The sequence below is a fragment of the Triticum urartu genome, chromosome 1A (assembly GCF_056163025.1).
Source record: "Triticum urartu cultivar PI428250 chromosome 1A, HENAU_Tu73, whole genome shotgun sequence".
NCBI classification, from domain to species: Eukaryota; Viridiplantae; Streptophyta; class Magnoliopsida; order Poales; family Poaceae; genus Triticum; species Triticum urartu.
Window position 1 is genome coordinate 504,307,747 of NC_141873.1, and position 21,432 is coordinate 504,329,178.

The window sequence follows — 21,432 nt, forward strand, 5'->3', positions numbered from 1 at the left end:
TCCAGTCTGTTGGTGGCCCAAGATGTTGTATACGCATATAGGCACGCGAGATCCGCGATCGACTGGTCGTCCCCGACTTCTAACCTATCCACCCGCCCATCTTGCGCCGCCACGCCATCTCCCAAAGACCAACGACCAGCCACCGGCAGACCCCTCCGTCGTCGAGGCTACAGATCTACCCCCTGTGATGCTCGCGGTTCACAACGCCTCATCTCGTGGGCTCTTTGTCATATGGCTGAGGCTCCCAGCACCATGGAAGGTGGGCGGTCGACTTGGCATCTCGGGGATGAGCAGGAAGGACGGTGGCCACCGAAGCCTCCATATAGCGTTATCTTTGAATTCAGTTTCCTCATACCACAATTTTGTTTCTCTCTAAATTATGTTTCGCATCATCGGTCCTTGTGGTTGAAACCGAGAGCCGAACCAAAAATTCTCTGACCGAATTTGCCGGTTAATAGATTTTCCGGGAACCGATCGGTCAACTTTATTGCAAAACTGAAATTTTTATTATACCGAGGAACCGAACCGATCGGTTCGGTTAGACCGAAGGCCCATGCCTACTTCGAGGCACCCCCCAGGTGTTGCTCTGGCCCATGGGATGTCTTCTGGTAAAAAAAATCCACAAAAAGTTTCGCGGTGTTTGGACTCCGTTTGATATTGATTTCCTGTGATGTAAAAAACAAGCAAAAAATAGCAACTGACACTGGGCACTGGGTTAATAGGTTAGTCCCAAAAAATGATATAAAGTTGCATAAAATGATTGTAAAACATCCAAGAATGATAATATAACAGCATGAATACTTCATAAATTATAGATACGTTGGAGACGTATCACAATGGAGGAAGCCAATGACTTATTGGAAATAATACATACCGATGTATGCGGTCCAATGAGTGTTGAAGCACGCGGCGGGTATCGTTATTTTCTGACCTTCACAGATGATTTGAGCATATATGGGTATATCTACTTAATGAAACACAAGTTTGAAACATTTGAAAAGTTCAAAGATTTTCAAAGTGAAGTGGAGAATCATCGTAACAAGAAAATAAAGTTTCTACGATCTGATCGCGGAGGCAAATATTTGAGTTACGAGTTTGGCCTTCATTTAAAAACAATGTGGAATAGTTTCACAACTCACGCTACCTGGAACACCACAGCGTAATGGTGTGTCCGAACATTGTAATTGTACTTTATTAGATATGGTGCGATCTATGATGTCTCTTACTGATTTACCACTACCATTTTGGGGTTATGCATTAGAGACAGCCGCATTCACGTTAAATAGGGCACCGTCTAAATCCGTTGAGACGACATCGTATGAACTATGTTTTGGCAAGAAACCTAAGCTATCGTTTCTTAAAGTTTGGGGTTGCGACACTTATGTCAAAAGGCTGCAGCCTGATAAGCTCGAACCCAAATCGGAGAAGTGTGTCTTCATAGTACCCTAAGGAAACAATTGGGTACACCTTCTATCACAGATTCGAAGGCAAGATCTTTGTTGCCAAGAATGGAACGTTTCTAGAGAAGGAGTTTCTCTCGAAAGAAGTGAGTGGGAGGAAAGTAGAACTTGATGAGGTAATTTTACCTTCTCTTGAATTGGAAAGTATCACATCAGAGAAAACCGTTCCCATGATGCCTACACCAACTACAGAGGAAGCAAATGATAATGATCATGAAACTTTAGATCAAGTTATATATTACTGAACCTCGTAGGGCAACCAGAGCATGATCCGCACCAGAGTGGTACGGTAATCCTGTCCTGGAAGTCATGTTACTAGACCATGGCGAACCTACGAAATAAGAAGAAGCTATGATGAGCCCAGATTCCGACAGATGGCTTGAAGCCATGAAATCTGAGATAGGATCCATGTATAAGAACAAAGTGTGGACTTTGGTGGACTTGCCCGATGATCGGCAAACCATTGAGAATAAATGGATCTTCAAGAAGAAGACTGGCGCTGATAGTAATGTCAGTATCTACAAAGCTCGACTTGTCGCAAAAGTTTTTCGACAAGTTCAAGGAGTTGACTATGATGATACTTTCTCACCCATAGTGATGCTTAAGTCTGTCTGAATCATGTTAGAAATTGCCACATTTTATGATTATGAAATCTGGCAACTCGACGTCAAAACTACATTCCTTAATGGATATCTTAAAAAAAGAGTTGTATATGATGCAACCAGAAAATTTTGTCGATCCTAAAGGTGCTGACAAAGTGTGCAAGCTCCAGCGATCCATCTATGGACTGGTGCAAGCATCTCGGAGTTGGAATATATGCTTTGATGAGGTGATCAAAGGATATGGTTTTATACAGACTTATGGTGAAGCCTGTATTTACAAGAAAGTGAGTGGGAGCTATGTAGCATTTCTGATATTATATGTGGATGACATATTATTGATTGGAAATGATATACAATTTCTGGATAGCATAAAAGGATACTTGAATAAGATCTTTTCAATGAAATACCTTGGTGAAGCTACTTGCATATTGAGCATCAAGATCTATAGGGATAGATCAAGACGCTTAATAGAACTTTCAAAAAACGCATACCTTGATAAGATTTGAAGAAGTTCAAAATGGTTCAGTCCAAGAAGGGGTTCTTGCCTGTATTACAAGAAGTGAAGTTGAGTAAGACTCAAAGCCCGACCATGATAGAAGATAGAGAGAGATTGAAAGTCATTCCCTATGCCTCAGTCATAGGTTCTATATGATATGCCATGTCATGTACCACACCTGATGTGTGTCTTGCCACTTATTTGGCAAAGAGGGTACAATAGTGATCCAGGAGTGGACCACTGGATAGCGGTCAAAATTATCCTTAGGTGCCTTAAAGAAGACTAAGGAAATGTTTATCGGTTATGGAAGTGATAAAGAGTTCGTCGTAAAGAGTTACGTCGATGCAAGCTTTGACACTAATCTAGATGACTCTAAGTCTCAGTCTGGATACATATTGAACGTAGGAGCAATTAGGTAGAGTAGCTCCATGCAAAGCATTGTAGACATAGATATTTGCAAAATACATACGGATCTGAATGTGACAGACCCGTTGACTAAACTTCTCTCACAAGCAAAACATGATCACACCTTATTATTCTTTGGGCGATGCGAACTAGATTATTGACTCTGGTAAACCCTTTGGGTGTTGGTCACATGGCGATGTGAACTATAGGTGTTAATCACACGGCGATGTGAACTATGGGTGTTATTCACATGGTGATGTGAACCAGATTATTGACTCTAGTGCAAGTGGGAGACTGAAGGAAATATGCCCTAGAGGCAATAATAAAGTTTTTATTTTATATTTTCTTATTCATGATAAAGGTTTATTATTCATGCTATAATTGTATTGTTTGGAAACCTAAATACATGTGTGAATACATAAACAAATATCGTGTCCCTCGTAAGCCTCTACTAGGCTAGCTCGTTGATCAAAGATGGTTAAGGTTTCCTAACCATAGACATGTGTTGTCATTTGATAACGGGATCACATCATTAGGAGAATGATGTGATGGACAAGACCCACCCGTTAGCTTAGCATAATGATCATTCAATTTTATTGCTATTGCTTTCTTCGTGTCAAATACATATTCCTTCGACTATGAGATTATGCAACTCTCGGATACCGGAGGAATGACTTGTGTGCTATCAAACGTCACAACGTAACTGGGTGATTATGAAGATGCTCTACAAGTATCTCCGAAGGTGTTTATTGAGTTGGCATAGATCGAGATTAGAATTTGTCACTCCGAGTATCGGAGAGGTATCTCTAGGCCCTCTCAGTTATACACATCATAAGCTTGAAAGCAAACGACTAAGGAGTTAGTCACGAGGTGATGTATTACGGAACGAGTAAAGAGACTTGCCGGTAACGAGATTGAACTAGGTATGAAGATACCGACGATCAAATCTCAGGCAAGTAACATACCGATGGACAAAGGGAATAACGTATGTTGTCATAACGGTTCGACCGATAAAGATCTTCATAGAATATGTAGGAGCCAATATGAGCAACCAGGTTCCGCTATTGGTTATTGACCGGCGAGGTGTCTCGGTCATGTATACATAGTTCTCGAACCCATAGGGTCCGCACGCTTAACGTTCGATGACGATATTATATTATATGAGTTATGTGATTTGGTGACCGAATGTTGTTCGGAGTCCCAGATGAGATCACGGACATGACAAAGAGTCTCAAAATGGTCGAGAGATAAAGATTTATATATAAGGCGATAGTATTTGGACACCAGAAGTGTTCCGGAGGGTACTAGGTACATATCGGGTCACCCAAAGGGGTTTCGGGCACTCTCGACAAAAGATATGGGCCTAATGGGACAAGAGGGGAAACACACCAGCCACCAGGGGCTGGTGTGGCCCCCATATGGGCCGAACCAAAGGGAGAAGGAAAGGGGGGGTTCGGCCTCCCCCTTCCCTTTCTACCCCCTCCTCTTTCCTTCTCCCTCCGGTAAATAAGGAAGGGGGGGCTAGGAGGACCCAAGTAGGATTTGGTCCTACTTGGGGCGCCTCCTGGGCTCTCCCCTCTCCCTCCCACCTATATATATATATATATGGGGGGGGGGGGGCGCCCCTAGCACACCCCAGCCAATCGTTAGCCATGTGCGGCGCCCCCTCCATCGTTTACTCCCATGATCATATCTTCGTAGTGTTTAGGCGAAGCCCTGTGAGGATCACTTCGCCATCACCGTCACCACGCTGTCGTGCTGATGGGACTCATCTACTACCTCGACGTCTTGCTGGATCAAGAAGGCGAGGAACGTTACCGAGCTAAACGTGTGCAGAACTCAGAGGTGTCGTACGTTTGGTACTCGATTGGTGGATCGCGAAGAAAGTACTACTACATCAACCGCATTGTGAAACACTTCCGCTTACAGTCTACGAGGGTACGTAGACACACTCTCCCCCTCGTTGCTATGCATCTCCATGGATAGATCATTGCGTGTGCGTAGAATTCTTTTGTTTTCCATGCAACGTTTCCCAACACTTGAAGCATCTTATCGCATGGTGGTCTGGCAGTGCACAAATCACCGAGCAAGTAAGTTGATCAGTAGGTGGATATGCTCTAGTTTTGTTGATCAATAGCTGGGTATGCTCTAGCTTTGTTGATCAGTAGCCGGATATGTATTGTTTTGTTGCTCACTAGACGGATTTGCACTGTTTCACTTTTGTAGTCTACTCATGCTCGTGTGGTGTACGAAAAGTTGGAGAAGAAGTCCTTCACTGTCATGCATTGTTGGTTGAAGTTGAATGGGCAGCCGAAGTTGAACCTTTTCATTGCCAAGAACGCCACCCAAGCCAACGAGGATGAAACCGGTGACCTTACCAACCCAGCCCAAGAACCACCAAAGAAGGTTAGAAGAAATTTGCGGAGCAAGAAGTGGGAGGAGGAGAGGGCATCGAGAAGGTGCGGCGGCCAAGCTGACGGAGAGGTTTGAGGAGATCTTGGCGAAGAAGGAAGAGGAATGCGTGAGGCGCTCGGACATCAAGGAGGAGCGAAAGATAGAGAGGTTCAAGCAGTTGATGGATGCGACTGAGAAGAAGATCAAGCTCAAAGAGAGGAGGACCATGATCGAGAAGAGGAAGGTGGCGCTCAAGGAGAAGAAGGCCACGCTCGAGGAAAAGAGGGTGAGAAGATCGTCGCTAATGCGAAGGACGCCAAGATGTTGACCTTGAATATCGACTCTTTGGATGCCGATGCTAGAATTATCGTGCAATATGTCCGCTATCAGATGCTGGAGCGGCAGAAAGATTAGTTGGCGGCGACGCAAGATGAGGACGCGGACGCGGAGGCTGCCTACGCGGCGGCGATAACACCTTCTTGATCGGAAAGCATCTTGCTGGGATGGCCGGTCCAGCAGGGAAGGAATGCACGGACTGTCAGACTGATGTTCTTTTGGATTCGGGCATGTAAACACTAAGCATATTTGCCTTTTTTTGTTGTGATGAGGGATGCGATCTGACGCACTTTGTGGATTAGCGTAGATTTGAATTTGTTAACGGACAATATGCGGCTAGCGTTGGATGGCTGCCTCCCGCATCTGTGTTCGCGCCCCCTCTGTCCGGGGACGGATGCGGGAGGTTTTTTTGTGGGTTCTCGTTGGAGATGCCCTAACACCGAAAAATACAGTCGCCTCTTACACCTTCATAACATCTTAATGAAAACACGTTTAACTTAATTTTTTAGTGTTATTTTTAGTATTTAGTAGTTGCATGCTAAAATATTTATTTAGAAATTTACATTAGGTATCACAAGACAATCTTCTTGTAAGACAAAGGAGGCTATTTGCTCTCTCTTAAGTAATCTATTGCCCTACATAATTTGACTAGGAAAATACAACCGACCTTTTTAAAAGCTGCTATAATAATCCAAAGCCTATTGTGGAAGGAACTCAAACCATATAATAAAAAAATTTAGAAATTGAGATGTCATGAATCCTGGACCCCTATGAGAACTAAAATCGCATGAAAAATCTCCAAATCGTGGTTTGGATGTACCGCAGAAAGGCACATGAACTGTAGACACCAGAGCAAAAAAACATGAGGTGACATCATGTTTGGTTTCCTATAAAATTCCTGTGGAATAGCCAATTCCATAGGAACATCAAACGAATGTAGGATGGCAATCCATTTGTCCCAAAGGGTATCAAAGAAATATTTCTTATAGAAATTATATCCACCAAGATTCTACGTCGTTCCTTTTGTTTCAAATGTGGCCACATGTCTGTTTTTTTTTGTGTTTGGAGGATTTATTATTGCAACTAAAAAAACTAGATTTTTTTTTGAGGGAAAAGAAAACTAGATGTTTTTTTTGAGACACAAAAGAAAACTAGGTGTATAGCCCAACATGACAGGAAGCATGGGCCATATGTAAGCCAACTTCAGGCCCACATGTAGTCCAACCCAGTTCCACAGATTTCCGATTAAATTTGGTCTGACATCGCACGAAGGGCGGAAGCCCTCCCAACCTTTCAGTTTTCCCTCCCAAAAATTCCCCCCAAACCCCCAAATCCCCATCTCCCTCCCAGCCACTTCGACTTTCCCCAAAATTTCCCCACCAGTCACCACCAACTCTCTCCTCCCCGCACCCCGCCTCCGGCTTCGCCCAGGGAAAGCAGCGCCGGCGGCGGCAACGGCGGAGATCTGGTGCCGGGTCAGCACCGTCGGCTGGGTGGGTAATACCGCCTCGGTGGCCCTCGCGCTCCGGTCTCCCGCGACTCCATTTTGAAATACCGGGGGATCTCAGTAACCCTCTCTTCCATGGAGACCTCGCCACCGCCGTCGCCTTCGCCGGCTAGCTCGCCGGGACGGCCGGCGAAGCCGCGGCTGTTCATACAGGAGATGGTTCTCCGCAACTTCAAGTCCTACGCCGGGGAGCAGCGCATCGGCCCGTTCCACAAGGTATCATCCTCTCTCGCGCAGATGCGAGCCCTAGCTAATTTCTAGTACTTTGACGTGCTCGTCTTCTCGACCCAGGGGAACGGAGTTAGGGCGGCCGTGCGTCGCACACACGGAGTCCCCCCTCTCCCGTTTCCCCCTTTTCGCCCGATTTGGCAGCCGATTCGAGGTCCTAGGAACATAATTTGGCATGCTTGAGTTGCATTTTCTACTCGATCTATAATTCCGTAAAACCCTAGAAATGTCAACTGGTCAACAGTCTCACTCAGGTTTAGCGTCTCGAGAGGAGTTTTGCATGGTTTGTTCGAAAGATGCATCTCTGGTCTCCCCCATGCCTACGTTATTCCAAATTAGCTGCACTGTCTGTTGTTCCTTCGGCTTCAATGTTCTGTTCTGTCTTGTTAGTTGTGATTCTATCAAATATGAACTGTAAATTTTGTAGCCAACTACTTGCGCACGCTGAGTCTGAAACCATGGAGTGGCTCTTACAATTGGCACCATGAAGCACAAACACCTGCTTAGATTGTGATACATTCAGCAGACATAAAATGCTCAAAACAATGTTTGCAGGGTGGTTCTGAAGCCATATGCCTTGATTTGTATGGTTTAGTTGATTGTCTGTTGTGAATATTTCCGTGCAGAAGCTGTAATTTGCGAAGACAAGATGGATGCCACTGCAGTTGACTCACTTGACTGAACAAATACCATGAGCATTATTTAATCGCTGAAGTACAAAAATATGCCAAGGATGCAGAACACTTGTATCATATTTTTTTAAAGTATAATGAACACAGGGTAGTTTTGAAGCGATATGCCTGGATTGTATGGTTTAGTTGACTGTCTGCTGTGAATATTTTCGTGCAGAGGCTGTAATTTGTGAATACCTTTATCATAATTTATACAGCCACAACACTAGTCAAATATGATCTTATAAGCAGAGATAGCCTGAAAGTAAATTAGAGTTCTAGCCTTCTATAGTTTTGTGCGACACCGAATTTCCGCGCTGCAGATATGACTCATGTACAATATAATTTTCTCGATTGCATGCTTTTTGTCTAGGTGCATGCCAAGTGATGATTCCCAGAGGCAAAACAAATTATGATGATGTTTTTTCTTGGTTGCAGAGCTTTTCGGCTGTTGTTGGGCCAAATGGAAGTGGGAAGAGCAACGTCATTGATGCAATGCTCTTCGTGTTTGGAAAGCGTGCAAAGCAGGTGGATATCAATGCTCCATGTTTTATATGCTTTCATTTCATCAGGATATTTGTATGATTCCTGGTAGTATGTACATATCATATCTTATCAAGTCACCTTATTTATCTTGCCCTATCCAAGGGTTAAAGGCTGGCAATTCCTGTCAGCATGGTACCGAATTATTCCAAAGGTTGAGTTTAACAACCTACTGAGATGCTTGTTTTGTATAACAGACAAAGTAAACACATCTTTGCCTAAAGGTATTATATGATGTACTATATTGGTACTTTGATGGTTACTAATTTTTTGGTGGCTAAGTGGGATGTGTTCAATAGTTGGCATGATGTGACCCTTTCTTTATGAAGTATTGTCCTCCCATTTTTCTATAGGCCATTTCCTGCAAAGGTTTAAATGTTTACTTTGGATGTTTTGATTAACAACGTAAATTTCTTTTCTCAAGCTCACAAAAGATGACCTCACATTCAGGAGATGTTTTTTTTGACTTGGAACAATCTATTTATTGGTTGTTTCGCATTATGTATATTGTTTCTGATTAGTTCTCTCCTAACTGCAGATGCGCCTTAACAAGGTCTCAGAGCTCATACACAACTCTTCCAATCACCAGAACTTAGACAGTGCTGGTGTTTCTGTCCATTTTCAAGAAATCATTGATCTGGTATTGCTTGAGCCATGTCCTTATTGTTTCTTATCGCTTCATTAGGCCATAATTCCTTGTTTCTTTTTTCTCTGTTGCCATATGCAGGATGGTGGAAACTACAAGGTTGTTGAGGGCAGTGAATTTTCCATAACAAGAGTTGCGTTCCGTGACAACACCTCTAGATATTACATAAATAACCGTGGAAGCAATTTTACTGAAGTAACAAAAGTGTTGAAGGGCAAAGGAGTGGACCTTGATAATAATCGCTTTCTGATCCTTCAGGTTTTGTGCACTTTCCTCAGTTTGCATTGCCATTATATGGATATTTCATGTTTTGTTAGATAACATCTTACTTTTGATTACCTTCATAAATTTTTCACTCTTTGCATATTTCTTGGTTTAAGTCTACATGGAATTGCTAGGCAGTCATAAGGTGCTTTTCCAACTGTATTTTGTCGTATTACAAATACCTGACTTCTGAGCTGGTTACTGTATAGGGCGAGGTTGAGCAGATCTCCCTGATGAAACCCAAAGCTCAAAGTCCACATGACGAGGGTTTTCTAGAATATCTAGAAGACATCATTGGGACAAACCAATATGTTGAGAAAATCGAAGAAGCTAACAAACAGTAAGTTATCAAAATTTTCGATGCTTGTTGTCATGATGAGTGCGTGTTGTCCATGTAGTGTGATGTAATCATTCTCATGTTCTCTACCCCCCTTAGGTTGGAAGTGCTCAATGAAAAGAGAACCGCGTCAGTGCAGATGCTGAAATTGGCTGAGAAGGAAAGGGACAGTTTAGAGGTGCTGATCAGATGTCATAAATTGATTCTTTTGGGTTGATTAACACTACTGATGGTGCTTTCTTCCTATAGAATGCAAAAAATGAAGCTGAAGCATACATGCTGAAGGAACTTTTGCTTTTGAAATGGCAAGAAAAGGCAACCACAATGGCTTCTGATGATGCTACATCACATGTTCCTCAGCTAGAAGAGAATGTTACGGACCTAGCGAAGAACCTTGCCTCTGAAAGGTGATTTATTGCCATGTTTGTACATGAACAGAAGTCATGAGTTTAGTACTAATTGTTTTGGTTATAATCCAGGGAAAAAATTAAACAGAACTCTCAGGAGCTGAAGGAAATGGAGAAAGCTTACAACAAGCGTGTCAAAAGGCAAGAGGTGTGGTCTTAAATTATATTTTCTGGAACCTTGCTGTGAATTCGAAGTTGAATTGCTCTTACGTATTTAGTGATTTCTTTGCTAGTTTAACTTTTGGTCTAATTAAATGCCTGTCTTTAATGTTTGCTCTCTATATGATCAGGAACTTGAGAATAACATGAAAGCCTGCAAGGATCAATTTAAGGAATTTGAGAGAAAAGATGTAAAACACAGGGAAGATTTAAAACATCTCAAGCAGAAGATCAAGAAGCTGGAGGACAAAGCTGAAAAGGTATTTTAAAATGATTTCAGTTCTAACTCAAGCAACAAAGTCTAAAGTTTCACCTTCCAGGATACCTCAAAAATTGAAGGATCAGCAAAAGAGATTGAAGAATCATCCAATCTCATTCCACAGCTTGAAGAAGAGATACCAAAATTGCAAGAACGATTAAACCAAGAAGAGAAAGTACTGGAGCGAATTAAAGAAAGCTCTCGAGGTCATATTTTTCTCTCAGTACTGCCTCCTCCCCCCCCCCCCCCCCCCCCCACCCGTGGACTGTTTTGCTTAATACCCATTTTTTGTAATTGCAGAGGAAACTGAAAAGCTACGTGCTGAACTTGCCCAAGTAAGGACTGAGCTTGAACCATGGGAAAATCAAATTATTGAGCATAAAGGAAGGCTAGATGTTGCATCTGGGGAGAAAAAATTAATGAAACAGAAGGTTAGCTATCCTTGCCTTGTAATGTTTTAAACAGGGAAGACAAGATAATACCACCTAGCTGCCAGTTTGGACATGTCTTCCATTGAGTGCAAGAAATCCTGTTACCAATAACACAGTTTTCAGTTTTGCCATCACAACTTGGACCTGCCTTATGGGAACACAAGTATTCACTATTCAGCATCACATTGCAGGAGTCAGACTCCAGGATTTTTTGTGTTCCTATTTTATGATTTTTTCCACAAAAATGGAAATATATAATATTCTGACCTTTGTTAGTTCACATGAACCTTGTTACCTTTTCAGCATGATGGAGCTCGAGCAGAATTAACTGATGCCCAAAACCAGATGGAAATCATCAAGGAAAAAATAAAAACAAAGGACACATTTATTACGGAGCTCGAAGGAAAAATAGAGAAACATCAGAGTGAAGCATCTGAAGCTCGTAAAGTTGAACAGGTAAAATCACTTCATATCAGTTCTGAGTCATTTCTTCTCCCTTCAACTATTAAGTTCATCAGCCTTATGCGGTCGAGGATCCGGGATATCCTGGATCTCTAACTTGGAATCTGTAACAGGAATGCCTAAAACAAGAGGAGTCCCTAATTCCTCTTGAACAAGCAGCTAGGCAGAAAGTTGTGGAGATTAAATCGACGAGGGATTCTGAGAAGAATCATGGCACTGTTTTGAAAGCAATTCTACAAGCTAAAGAATCAAAGGAAATAGAAGGCATTTATGGAAGGCTAGGTGATCTTGGTGCAATTGATGGTAAGATATAAACCATAGCCATAGACGAATGACTTTTAAATGAATGCAGTTAAACTATTCCAACCTTGGACTCTGCTGATTTTCTACATTTGAGTGCTGAAGAGTTCTCTTTTTAGTGCTCGGAAACACATCTCGATTTTGTTGCTCAGGAAACAAATTCTCATTTGCTTGCACATGAGCAAGGTGATGGGGACGCCGCCCCCACACTTCCACTGCGACCAATGAATTTGATATTATAGCTTTGAGCATTTGACCAATGTTATCTGATGGAACAAATGAACTTGATGAGTTAATTTAACATGGGAATTTTTTGTGTCTCACTTGCACCTTTTTAAAAATGTATTGTAACGGCATGATTTAGTGAAATCTAGTTGTAACGTTTGGTACTGCTGACTATGGAAAGTGCATTTACTCTTACCAGAGGTTTTGATTAAGATAACTAATATTTATATTGGGTTAATGCTTTATAAATGACACACCATTGATGAAAAAAACTTCCCCTTGCTGTTTGCTTGTATTAGCCTGTTATAGGTCAAGGTTTCTCAAGCCAGTATTTATACGCAAAGCCCACAAATCTGCCAAGTTTGGGAACCTTCTGACTTTACGTATTAGTTTTAGTTTTTGCGGTCTCCGGCATCCTATGTTATTGGTGCTGTACTTTACAGTCAAATCTCATATTGTAGGACTGAGGTGGTCCTCACTGGTCATCAAATATTTATGAAATTTCTATGGTTTATAATCTGAGGCGGCATTCTATTTTACACAATATCTTTGTGGGAACATTTATTAAATTATATGTCATTTAATTTATAAACTATTGTGTTGCAGCAAAATATGATGTTGCCATATCGACAGCGTGCCATGGACTTGATTATATTGTTGTTGAAACAACAAATTCGGCCCAAGCTTGTGTTGAACTATTACGCAGAAGAAATCTTGGGATTGCTACTTTTATGATACTGGTAATGCTCTAGTTTGTTTCCTTTTTGCTTTTGTGTGTACCTGTATTCAAACCTTTACCTTGTTTGTTTTACTGCAAGAGGCATAATTTTGTTATTTTACCATTACAGGAAAAGCAAGCACACCATCTTCGTAAGCTACAAGAAAAAGTAAAAACCCCTGAAGGAGTTCCACGCCTCTTTGATCTGGTAAAGGTTAAAGATGAGAAGCTGAAGTTAGCTTTCTTTGCAACCTTGGGCAATACTGTTGTTGCAAAGGATCTTGATCAGGTAAAGCTTGAAGTTTGTCTGTTCCACTTAGTTTATTTGTGTATGTCTTAGCTGCTTGCATTTATTATGTGCCTTATTTGCTTGTTTCTCAAACTATATCACAATTGGCTTCCTAGCATTTTCATGGAACTGCCATACTGAAAATTAATTTATTCAGGAACATACCATATTCTGTTACCAAGCAATACCACTCCTTCTGCTGCTTGCATTTAAGCAGTAACAGCAAGCATATGTTTTTTGTTTTCAGGCCACTCGAATTGCATATACTGCTGATAATGAGTTTCGCCGGGTAGTTACCCTCGACGGTGCACTTTTTGAGAAGTCTGGGACCATGAGCGGTGGTGGTGGCAAACCACGAGGTGGCAAGATGGGCACATCCATCCGAGAAAGTGTTTCAGAAGAGGCTGTTATGAATGCTGAAAATGATCTCAACAAACTTGTTGACCAACTCAGCAGGCTGCGTGAAAATATTAATGATGCTAAAAAACGCTACCGGTCCCTGGAAGATGCTAAATCTCGACTTGAGATGGAACTGGCAAAAGCGAAAAAGGAGGTATAAACTACAAATGTTCTTCTTATTCTTCAAGTTTTCTGTTATGTTGAGATCACCTTACCTTTATTCCTCCTGTACAAGGTTGAGAGTATGAATGCCCAATACACTTACAATGAGAAGCGACTAGATTCGCTGGAGGCTGCAGCAAATCCCAAAGATGATGAGATCAGCAGAATGAAAGAGCTGGATGACCTTATTTCTACTGAACAAGTTGCACTAAAGAAGCTTGAGAAGAGTTCTAGCAAGCTCAAAGATCAGGCAAGTGCCTATACAAACCTTGAAGTCTCATTTTGCCAAAAAAATGTTAAACACTCTTAAAATTTCGGCCTCTCCCAGTTGGATGCTATGTTCCAATTTCTTGTAGCATTGTTGTTATAAATACAGTCTCTATTACATTAACCGTAACTCGAGTTTGGTTGAATTTACAACAGGCTTCAGAACTTCAGCAGAAAATTGAAAATGCAGGGGGGCAGGTGCTCAAGGATCAGAAGGCAAAAGTAGAAAAAATCCAATCTGTAAGCACATTCTTGCATGTTTATTTCTTTTCTCTGGGGTGAGTGTGTGTGTGTGTGTGTGTGTGTGTGTTTCTCTTACTCTGACGTTTATGATTTCGTGCTTCAAACATCAGGAACTTGACAAAACTAGCTCAGACATCAATCGCCACAAAGTTAAAATAACTACATGTGAAAAGTTGATGAAAAAGTTAGCCAAGGGTGTTGAGGAGGCCAAAAAAGAAATGGAAAATCTGCTTGCTCAAAAGGAGAAGTTAATGTCCGTTTTCAAAGAGATTGAGAAGAAGGCTTTTCTGGTTCAAGAAGATTATAAGAAGACCCAGGAGGTAGTTAGTTATGTTGCTCTACAGCCTGGACCTTGACTGGGTTGCATATTTGGAAGGGTAATGTTAATCCAGTTTTGACTTGTAGATGATGGACACCCATAAAGAGGAGCTTGACAAGACAAAGGAAGACTACAATAAAACAAAGAAAGTGGTGGATGAACTAAGAGCCACTGAGGTCTCTCATTAATTTAGATCCTATTATACTTTCATGAACTTGGTCGATGACTTGTAAGTTTTAACGAACTGAACTTTTATGCAAGAAAACATGAACTGTTTATGTGTAAAAACAGGTTGATGCAGAGTACAAACTGCAAGATACAAAAAAGCTTGCCAAGGAGTGGGAAATGAAGGTGAAGGCATATAAGAAAAGGCTAGCTGACATTCAGACAAATCTTGCCAAACACATGGATCAGTATGTGCAAATGCTATATTTTTCAGTTACTTTATGAATCATGCATGTTTTCTTGCTGTTTTCAAATGAGGATATGTTTTTTTTCGTCATCAGACTCCAGAAGGATGCGATTGATCCTGAGAAACTTAAAGAAACACTTAGTGATGAGCATCTCAATGAAATGTGTGACCTGAAAAAAGCCATGGAGATGGTGGCATTGCTGGAAGCGCAGATTAAAGACTCGAGTCCAAATCTGGATTCAATAGCAGAGTATGGACTAATGCTCTATACCTATTGACAGAACCTTTGCCCATCAATGTATTCATTGCTTATCTTTGGTCGAATCAGGTATCGCACAAAGGCTCGTTTATATGGCGAACGTGTTGATGAACTAAATGCTACCACTCAGGAGCGTGATGATCTTAAGAAGCTATATGATGGACTGAGGAAGAGAAGGTACTGGTTTTGATTTCGTTTTTAATAAGAGTATTTGCTGATTTGGCATCTTACATGCAATATATATTATTGCAGGTTAGATGAGTTCATGGCAGGGTTCAACTTGATCTCTTTGAAACTGAAAGAGATGTACCAGGTATGAATATGTATAACAAGCATGTAATTTCACAAACTCTATCACCATTTGACAAACTTGACACATAATCCAAGAGTTGATTTGATTAGACTGTAACTGCCCCTATGAACTGAAATTTAACAATTATAATCAGTGCTTTCCTCGTACACATTTCTTGTGAATCAACAATTCTGAAAGGCGGAGTAGAAGAAAGCAAGCCTGGTGACTAAGTATATGACTTCATTGGTGGAACAACGATATGTTCACTACATTGATGCTTATTTTTGAAGATACTGAAATGATTCCAACATATTATCTTGTGGTTTTAGATGATTACACTTGGAGGAGATGCGGAGCTGGAACTTGTTGATTCGTTGGATCCATTTTCAGAAGGTGTTGTTTTCAGCGTAAGGCCTCCCAAGAAAAGCTGGAAGAACATTGCCAACCTATCTGGTGGCGAGAAGGTATTTCTTTTTCCACACTTATAGAATGTTAGAAAGTTAAGCTCTTTTATCTTTATGTTTATGAATAAAGATATCAATCAGAAAGTCATTATTATAAATTAATATTTTTAGTGAATAATAGGTGCATATTGCTCATTGTTTTCCTAATACCTAATGATGGGCTTTACCAATGACACCACATGAAAAATTGAGGCCACCATAATGATATCAGAAATGTCGTACTGCATTATTGCTTATTTTGTAATTAAGATACTTTCTAGCTCTCACACTTCAGATTGGGATATAAAGATGTTTCAGAGAAGTTGTGTTCCCTCATTTAGCAGACCAGGCACTTGAGTTAGCCTCCATCAAATCCACAACCTTTTCCGGAGATGCACAATGAGATTTTTAATTCAAATTTAAAATATAACACTATGTACTTATGTTTGAATTGGTTTCCTGGTTAAAATGGCTGTACATTCATACTTAAGATATCGTAGCGCATAATATATATTTGATTATAGAGTAAAAAATTAGCTGTGATGTGATTTGGCTCATGCCACCAACTCACAAACCTTGATGGCAAATATACTGCCTGCTGTGTTTCCAAAATTCCGTTGGCTTTGGAGTTTGAACCCTTTGCTGTTTCCTACACAAACTGTGCCAAAATTTTGGCCAACAAAGGATGAAGTACTCTGCCAAAAAATTTGCTAAGCCAATTCTTTGGCAGGGATGCTTGGCAGGAACAACATGCCCCTAGCCCTTTTATCCCATTCAATCAAGTGCTAAGGTGCTACTGTGCTAGTATGCACATCTTACTTTTTTACCTGTTTATGACTTGCCTCGCGTTACACAGCGATACCACCATTGCATATTTTGCAGACTGCATGAAATTCGCAACTTGATTAGTTATGTTTGATATTGTATAAAATGTATACATCCCTTACATGTACTCTTTTGTTGTGCAATCTACATGTTACATACTTACATGGACTGCAAACATTTCTCATGATAATGTTACTCTTTTGGGTATATACCTATTGAAACATTTGTTGTCGTACAGACGCTTAGCTCCCTGGCTCTAGTGTTTGCTCTTCACCATTATAAACCAACTCCATTGTATGTTATGGACGAGATAGATGCAGCATTGGGTAAGCCTTGTTACCTTCTTGAACTAATAATCTGACATGTCAAATGGGCTAATGAAACTCCTGTTTGCAGATTTTAAGAATGTATCCATTGTCGGACATTATGTGAAAGATCGTACCAAGGATGCCCAGTTCATTATTATTAGGTATGCTTGTTTCAGCTCACTTCTCTCAAATTTACCTTCTCTCTTTGATTTTATATCTTGTACTCAAGCTTGAAAATCCTGTAGAGGTTGTAAACGCTTTGTTATTAGGCTCTGTTCCTTTCACATTTGATAGATTATATTACTTATGTCTGTCACCCTTTCTGCAGTCTCAGAAACAACATGTTTGAACTAGCTGATAGGCTGGTTGGCATCTACAAGACTGATAATTGCACCAAGAGTATAACTATCAACCCTGGAAGCTTTGCCGAGGGCACGAAACCAACAACCCTCGAAGCTTCGCCGAGAGCATGAAGGTAGTCTAGTAGTCTGCATGGTGGAGTTTCATCTCAATGTAATCTTCTGCTGTGCCATCATGGAACCGAGGTTCCTTCGGCATCAAGCTTTATTGTACTGCTAAGATGGTTTTATGCCATGTAAGAATAAGAATGACAGGACGAGGTTAGAACATTTGGTAACTTAAGGTATTTGATGTATGTAGGCCTAACTGAATGTGAATTGCTAATATTTTATTGGTTCCCAATGGAACCTATTGTTCAAGCAAGAAACTTTGTAATCCTGGTATGCCCTGATGTGTCTTTCAGAACAAACACTCTGCTTCTGTCAGAATGATATGAGGTATGGTTAGACACGTTTATGTAAATAACCAATTGTTACACTATTAGAATTGTAATGTTGCCCGTCAAAAAAAAAGAAATGTAATGTTGCTTGCGTGACTTTCAAGTTACTACTAACTTGTATCGTTTTGTTAGCCTTGAAGGTGATAATTCTTTGTGTATATCCTTCTGCACTAGGAAGCTTTATTCTTTGGAGTAAGTTCTGACATAGCGCATTGAAACTGAAGAGTAATTGGAATTGTACCGGTCATAGTTTCTACAACTTCTAGACAACCGAATAACAATAACAGTAATCCTAAAACATAAAATAACAATAATCTCAACATCATTTCTCACATATCATTACAGAAAATGCAGCACAAGGATCATTAACTTGAAATAGTTGGACGTTTCGCTTATAAACTTATACGTTGCGTGCTCCATTGGGGCGTACTGCGGCAGGAACAATTTATAAACGCAATGACGCTGTGGTTAACAACCTCTGTACAGCCAAAACCGACGCATTCGTCTGCTCGAAAAAAAAAACTGACGCATTCGTGCACGTACGCTTGGGCTCACGGACGAGCACCTGGGGCACATGCAACTGAGGAAACCATGTCCATTCCATGGGATATCGCACGAACATTAAGTGGTTGTTTGGATAATAAATATTAGCATTGAGTTTATAGAAAACGAGTTTTTACCTGATTTTTAGAAAAACCGGTTTTACTAACTTTTTTGTTAATAGTCAGTTTATAAAAGACCACGTTTGGGTTGAAAAGTGCCTTTGTCCAGTTCCCTATTCTCCGGCGATCTTCTTATTCTCGACTTTCCGTCAATGAAACGCAGGTAATGGAGCTGGGTAGTTGATCTCGCCGGACGGCCGCGTACACGCACACATAGAAAGTTGCTACCATGGGCAAGCATCTGCAACCGGCTGCGAAATGTACGAAACGTACACGTACGCGAGAGACACAAGAGGATTGATGGCAAAAGCCTCCTCGGATCCACCTTCCTCTTGGTCGTTCACGCTGCATGCACGTCGGCGGTCATGGCCATGGCGCCCCTGCCTGTGGCTATGCACCCTCGCCGTTGGGGTTAAGGACGAGAAAAGCTTGTGCCCACTGGTGCAAACCCTTTGGTCGACGCCAAGCTGCAGCCATATATGTCTCCTCCTGCTTTGTTGTCGCGTGCCGGCGCGGCGACGCTCAACGAGCTGACCTCGGCGGCTGCAACGATGACCAGGACGGAGGACGCGGCAGCCGTGGCGCGGCGGCCAGACGAGGACGTACGAGTACGACTACGTTGTACGACTCACCGGCGAGTCCATCACAGCCGCCGTCGTCTCACTGACCCTCGAGCAGGCCGGCGATATGTAGTGAGAACGTGGCAATGGCCACCAGCCTCGGTAGCTTCTCTGCGCTCATGAACGGGCCCGCCGGGATCGGCAACAAGGAACAAGGATATACAAATCGAGTTTTTATAAAAACGACTAATAGTCGATTTTCCACAAATGCGAAATTCCGGGTTATAGAAAAGGGTCTGTCTAGGACACATCTACTCCCTCCGTTCCTAAATATTTTTCTTTCTAGACATTTCAAATGACTACTACATACGGATATATGTAGACATATTTTAGAGTGTAGATTCACTCATTTTGCTTCGTATATAGTCACTTGTTGAAATGCCTAGAAAGACAAGTATTTAGGAACGGAGGGAGTAGATGTCTAAGCTGATGTGGTCTATTTTTTTTATCCTAGTTTTTTTTATTTTTTATTGCTACATTATATACTTGTAGGAGCTTAGATGTAACATCCTTAAAAAACATCTAAATGTGAATTAGACAAACTGTATAGAAAATTCGGTATTTCATATCCACGGATTAGTTAGGCTAGCCAAACGTGGTTTTAAGTTAGGCCATTTTCCTAGTTTATATAAAATGGATTTTCTACAAACCATCTATCCAAACAAGGCCTAAAACTCAGCTGAGTCGCTTTTTACAGCATTTCGCAAGTCTCGGGTTAAAGTGTCTTGCAAAGAGACACCACCAAGGGAGGCCAGAACTGCAAGAGATCAGCAAGAACGAACACCAGCCAAGGCGACACAAGGTGAAATTTTGCTAAAATGGCAGAGCAGTATATGTACACAGCACACGGACGAGTCTTCTCCTCCACCCCGCTAACTTACCTCTACATACTCACTACGTACGTAGTACCTACCATGATCCTACACTTGGAAGCTGGAGCTCTACACCGTTGCGCGGCGAAAGAGATCACGACCCAAACATCAGTGACGGCGGCTCGTTGAGGTCGAACTGGGGGCAGCTGCTGGGCCCCGTCCGGAGCTCCAGCACCGTGGACGGCAGCGACGGGGCGGCGTCCCTCCTCCCGTCATGCGCCGGCAGCGGCTGCGCGAGTAACTCCTGCAGCCTGGACGGGAAGTAGACGAAGTGCCAGGGGGACGGGTGGGCGACGTCGAGGCGGCCGCCGAAGGGCCGCGCCGGCGGCCGGGGACCCAGGAGGCACGCCTGCTGCTGCTGCTGGTGCGGGGCGAGGTGGCCGCCGGCGAAGTTGGTCCTGGCCTTGGGCCCGCGCAGCGCGACGGCGGCGCGGTCGTAGGCGAGCGCGGCGTCGACGGCGGTGTCGTAGGTGCCGAGCCACACCCGCGTCTTCTTCCACGGGTCGCGGATCTCCGCCGCGTACCGGCCCCACGGCCGCTTCCGCACCCCGCGGTAGTGCCCCTGCGCCGCCGCGTCCGCCCTCCCTCCCGCCCCGGCACCGCCGCCTCCGACGCCGCCGCCGCTCCGGTGGTGCCCCCTCGCCTCCGGCAGCATTTGCATGACGCCGCCTCTCCCTCTCCCTCTCTCGCTCGCTCGCTTCACAGTATGGCTGGCGAGTGCGGTGGAGTTTCTCCGAAGAACCCTGGCTGGCGAGTGGTGGCTCTTATACGGAGCGGCAGGCCAGGAGGCCGGGATGGGCACGCAGCGTGAGCTTGAGCTCGGTCACCCTCGCTGCCTACTCTATGCTATGCTACGGCATGGCTATGGCGCGCCTCGTGAAGTGGGGAGGCACAGTGGCGCTAGCGGCGTAGAGTAGGCCTCTGGGGCACCGCGGGTAGGGTAGGCGTCGGGGGGTTTGAGGGAGGGGGGGAGGCTGTCGCTGACCGGGCCTCGTGCGGTGCGGCGCCTCCGCCCCAGCCGCCGCGCGATTTGACGCTGCGCGGGGCCCTGCCGCCCTGCACTGCACCCTGCCAGCCCCCTGCCGCCGTGACGCAAGCCCTACACCATCCATCATGCGCCCGCCCCCGTCCCGTCCCGTCCCGTCCTCCCCATCCCGCCGTACCCAGCGCGCGGCCGTAGCCGGCCTACGCCACCCACTGCCCCTGCGCCGCGCTGCCGTGCGCGGCCGGGCAAAGCGGCCTGCACGTTACGTTGTGTCACGTACTACGTCGCGCTGTACGGCCGGTGCAGCCCCTTCGCCGGCCAGGTGGTGATGGTACGTACGTGCCGCGAGGCCTTTTGACCCCGTGTGGCCCCGGGATGCGCGTGCGCCCCCGGGCAGACCAGGTGGAGGTGCGAGCGGCGCACGGC

The 21,432-nt window shown here is 43.4% G+C and overlaps 2 protein-coding genes across 2 annotated transcripts; one reads left to right on the forward strand and one right to left on the reverse strand.

Annotated features, from left to right (window-relative positions):
- The first annotated feature begins 7,003 nt into the window (after positions 1 to 7,003).
- Positions 7,004 to 17,811, forward strand: SMC3 (structural maintenance of chromosome 3). Its single transcript, XM_048687958.2, has 28 exons — positions 7,004 to 7,416; positions 8,538 to 8,627; positions 9,181 to 9,282; positions 9,370 to 9,546; positions 9,762 to 9,892; positions 9,989 to 10,067; positions 10,139 to 10,296; positions 10,369 to 10,444; positions 10,587 to 10,715; positions 10,776 to 10,920; positions 11,015 to 11,145; positions 11,449 to 11,601; positions 11,721 to 11,910; positions 12,739 to 12,872; positions 12,981 to 13,139; positions 13,387 to 13,692; positions 13,774 to 13,950; positions 14,124 to 14,207; positions 14,321 to 14,530; positions 14,616 to 14,705; positions 14,821 to 14,942; positions 15,036 to 15,191; positions 15,270 to 15,377; positions 15,453 to 15,513; positions 15,822 to 15,956; positions 16,999 to 17,086; positions 17,157 to 17,229; positions 17,397 to 17,811. The coding sequence occupies exons 1-28, from the start codon at positions 7,276 to 7,278 to the stop codon at positions 17,539 to 17,541; spliced, it is 3,750 nt and encodes a 1,249-aa protein (XP_048543915.2). The 5' UTR covers positions 7,004 to 7,275; the 3' UTR covers positions 17,542 to 17,811.
- Positions 17,812 to 19,916: 2,105 nt separating this feature from the next.
- Positions 19,917 to 21,085, reverse strand: LOC125536724 (ethylene-responsive transcription factor FZP-like). Its single transcript, XM_048699971.2, has one exon. It carries the CDS (start codon positions 20,680 to 20,682, stop codon positions 20,116 to 20,118), a length of 567 nt encoding a protein of 188 aa, XP_048555928.2. The 5' UTR covers positions 20,683 to 21,085; the 3' UTR covers positions 19,917 to 20,115.
- Between the last annotated feature and the right edge of the window lie 347 nt (positions 21,086 to 21,432).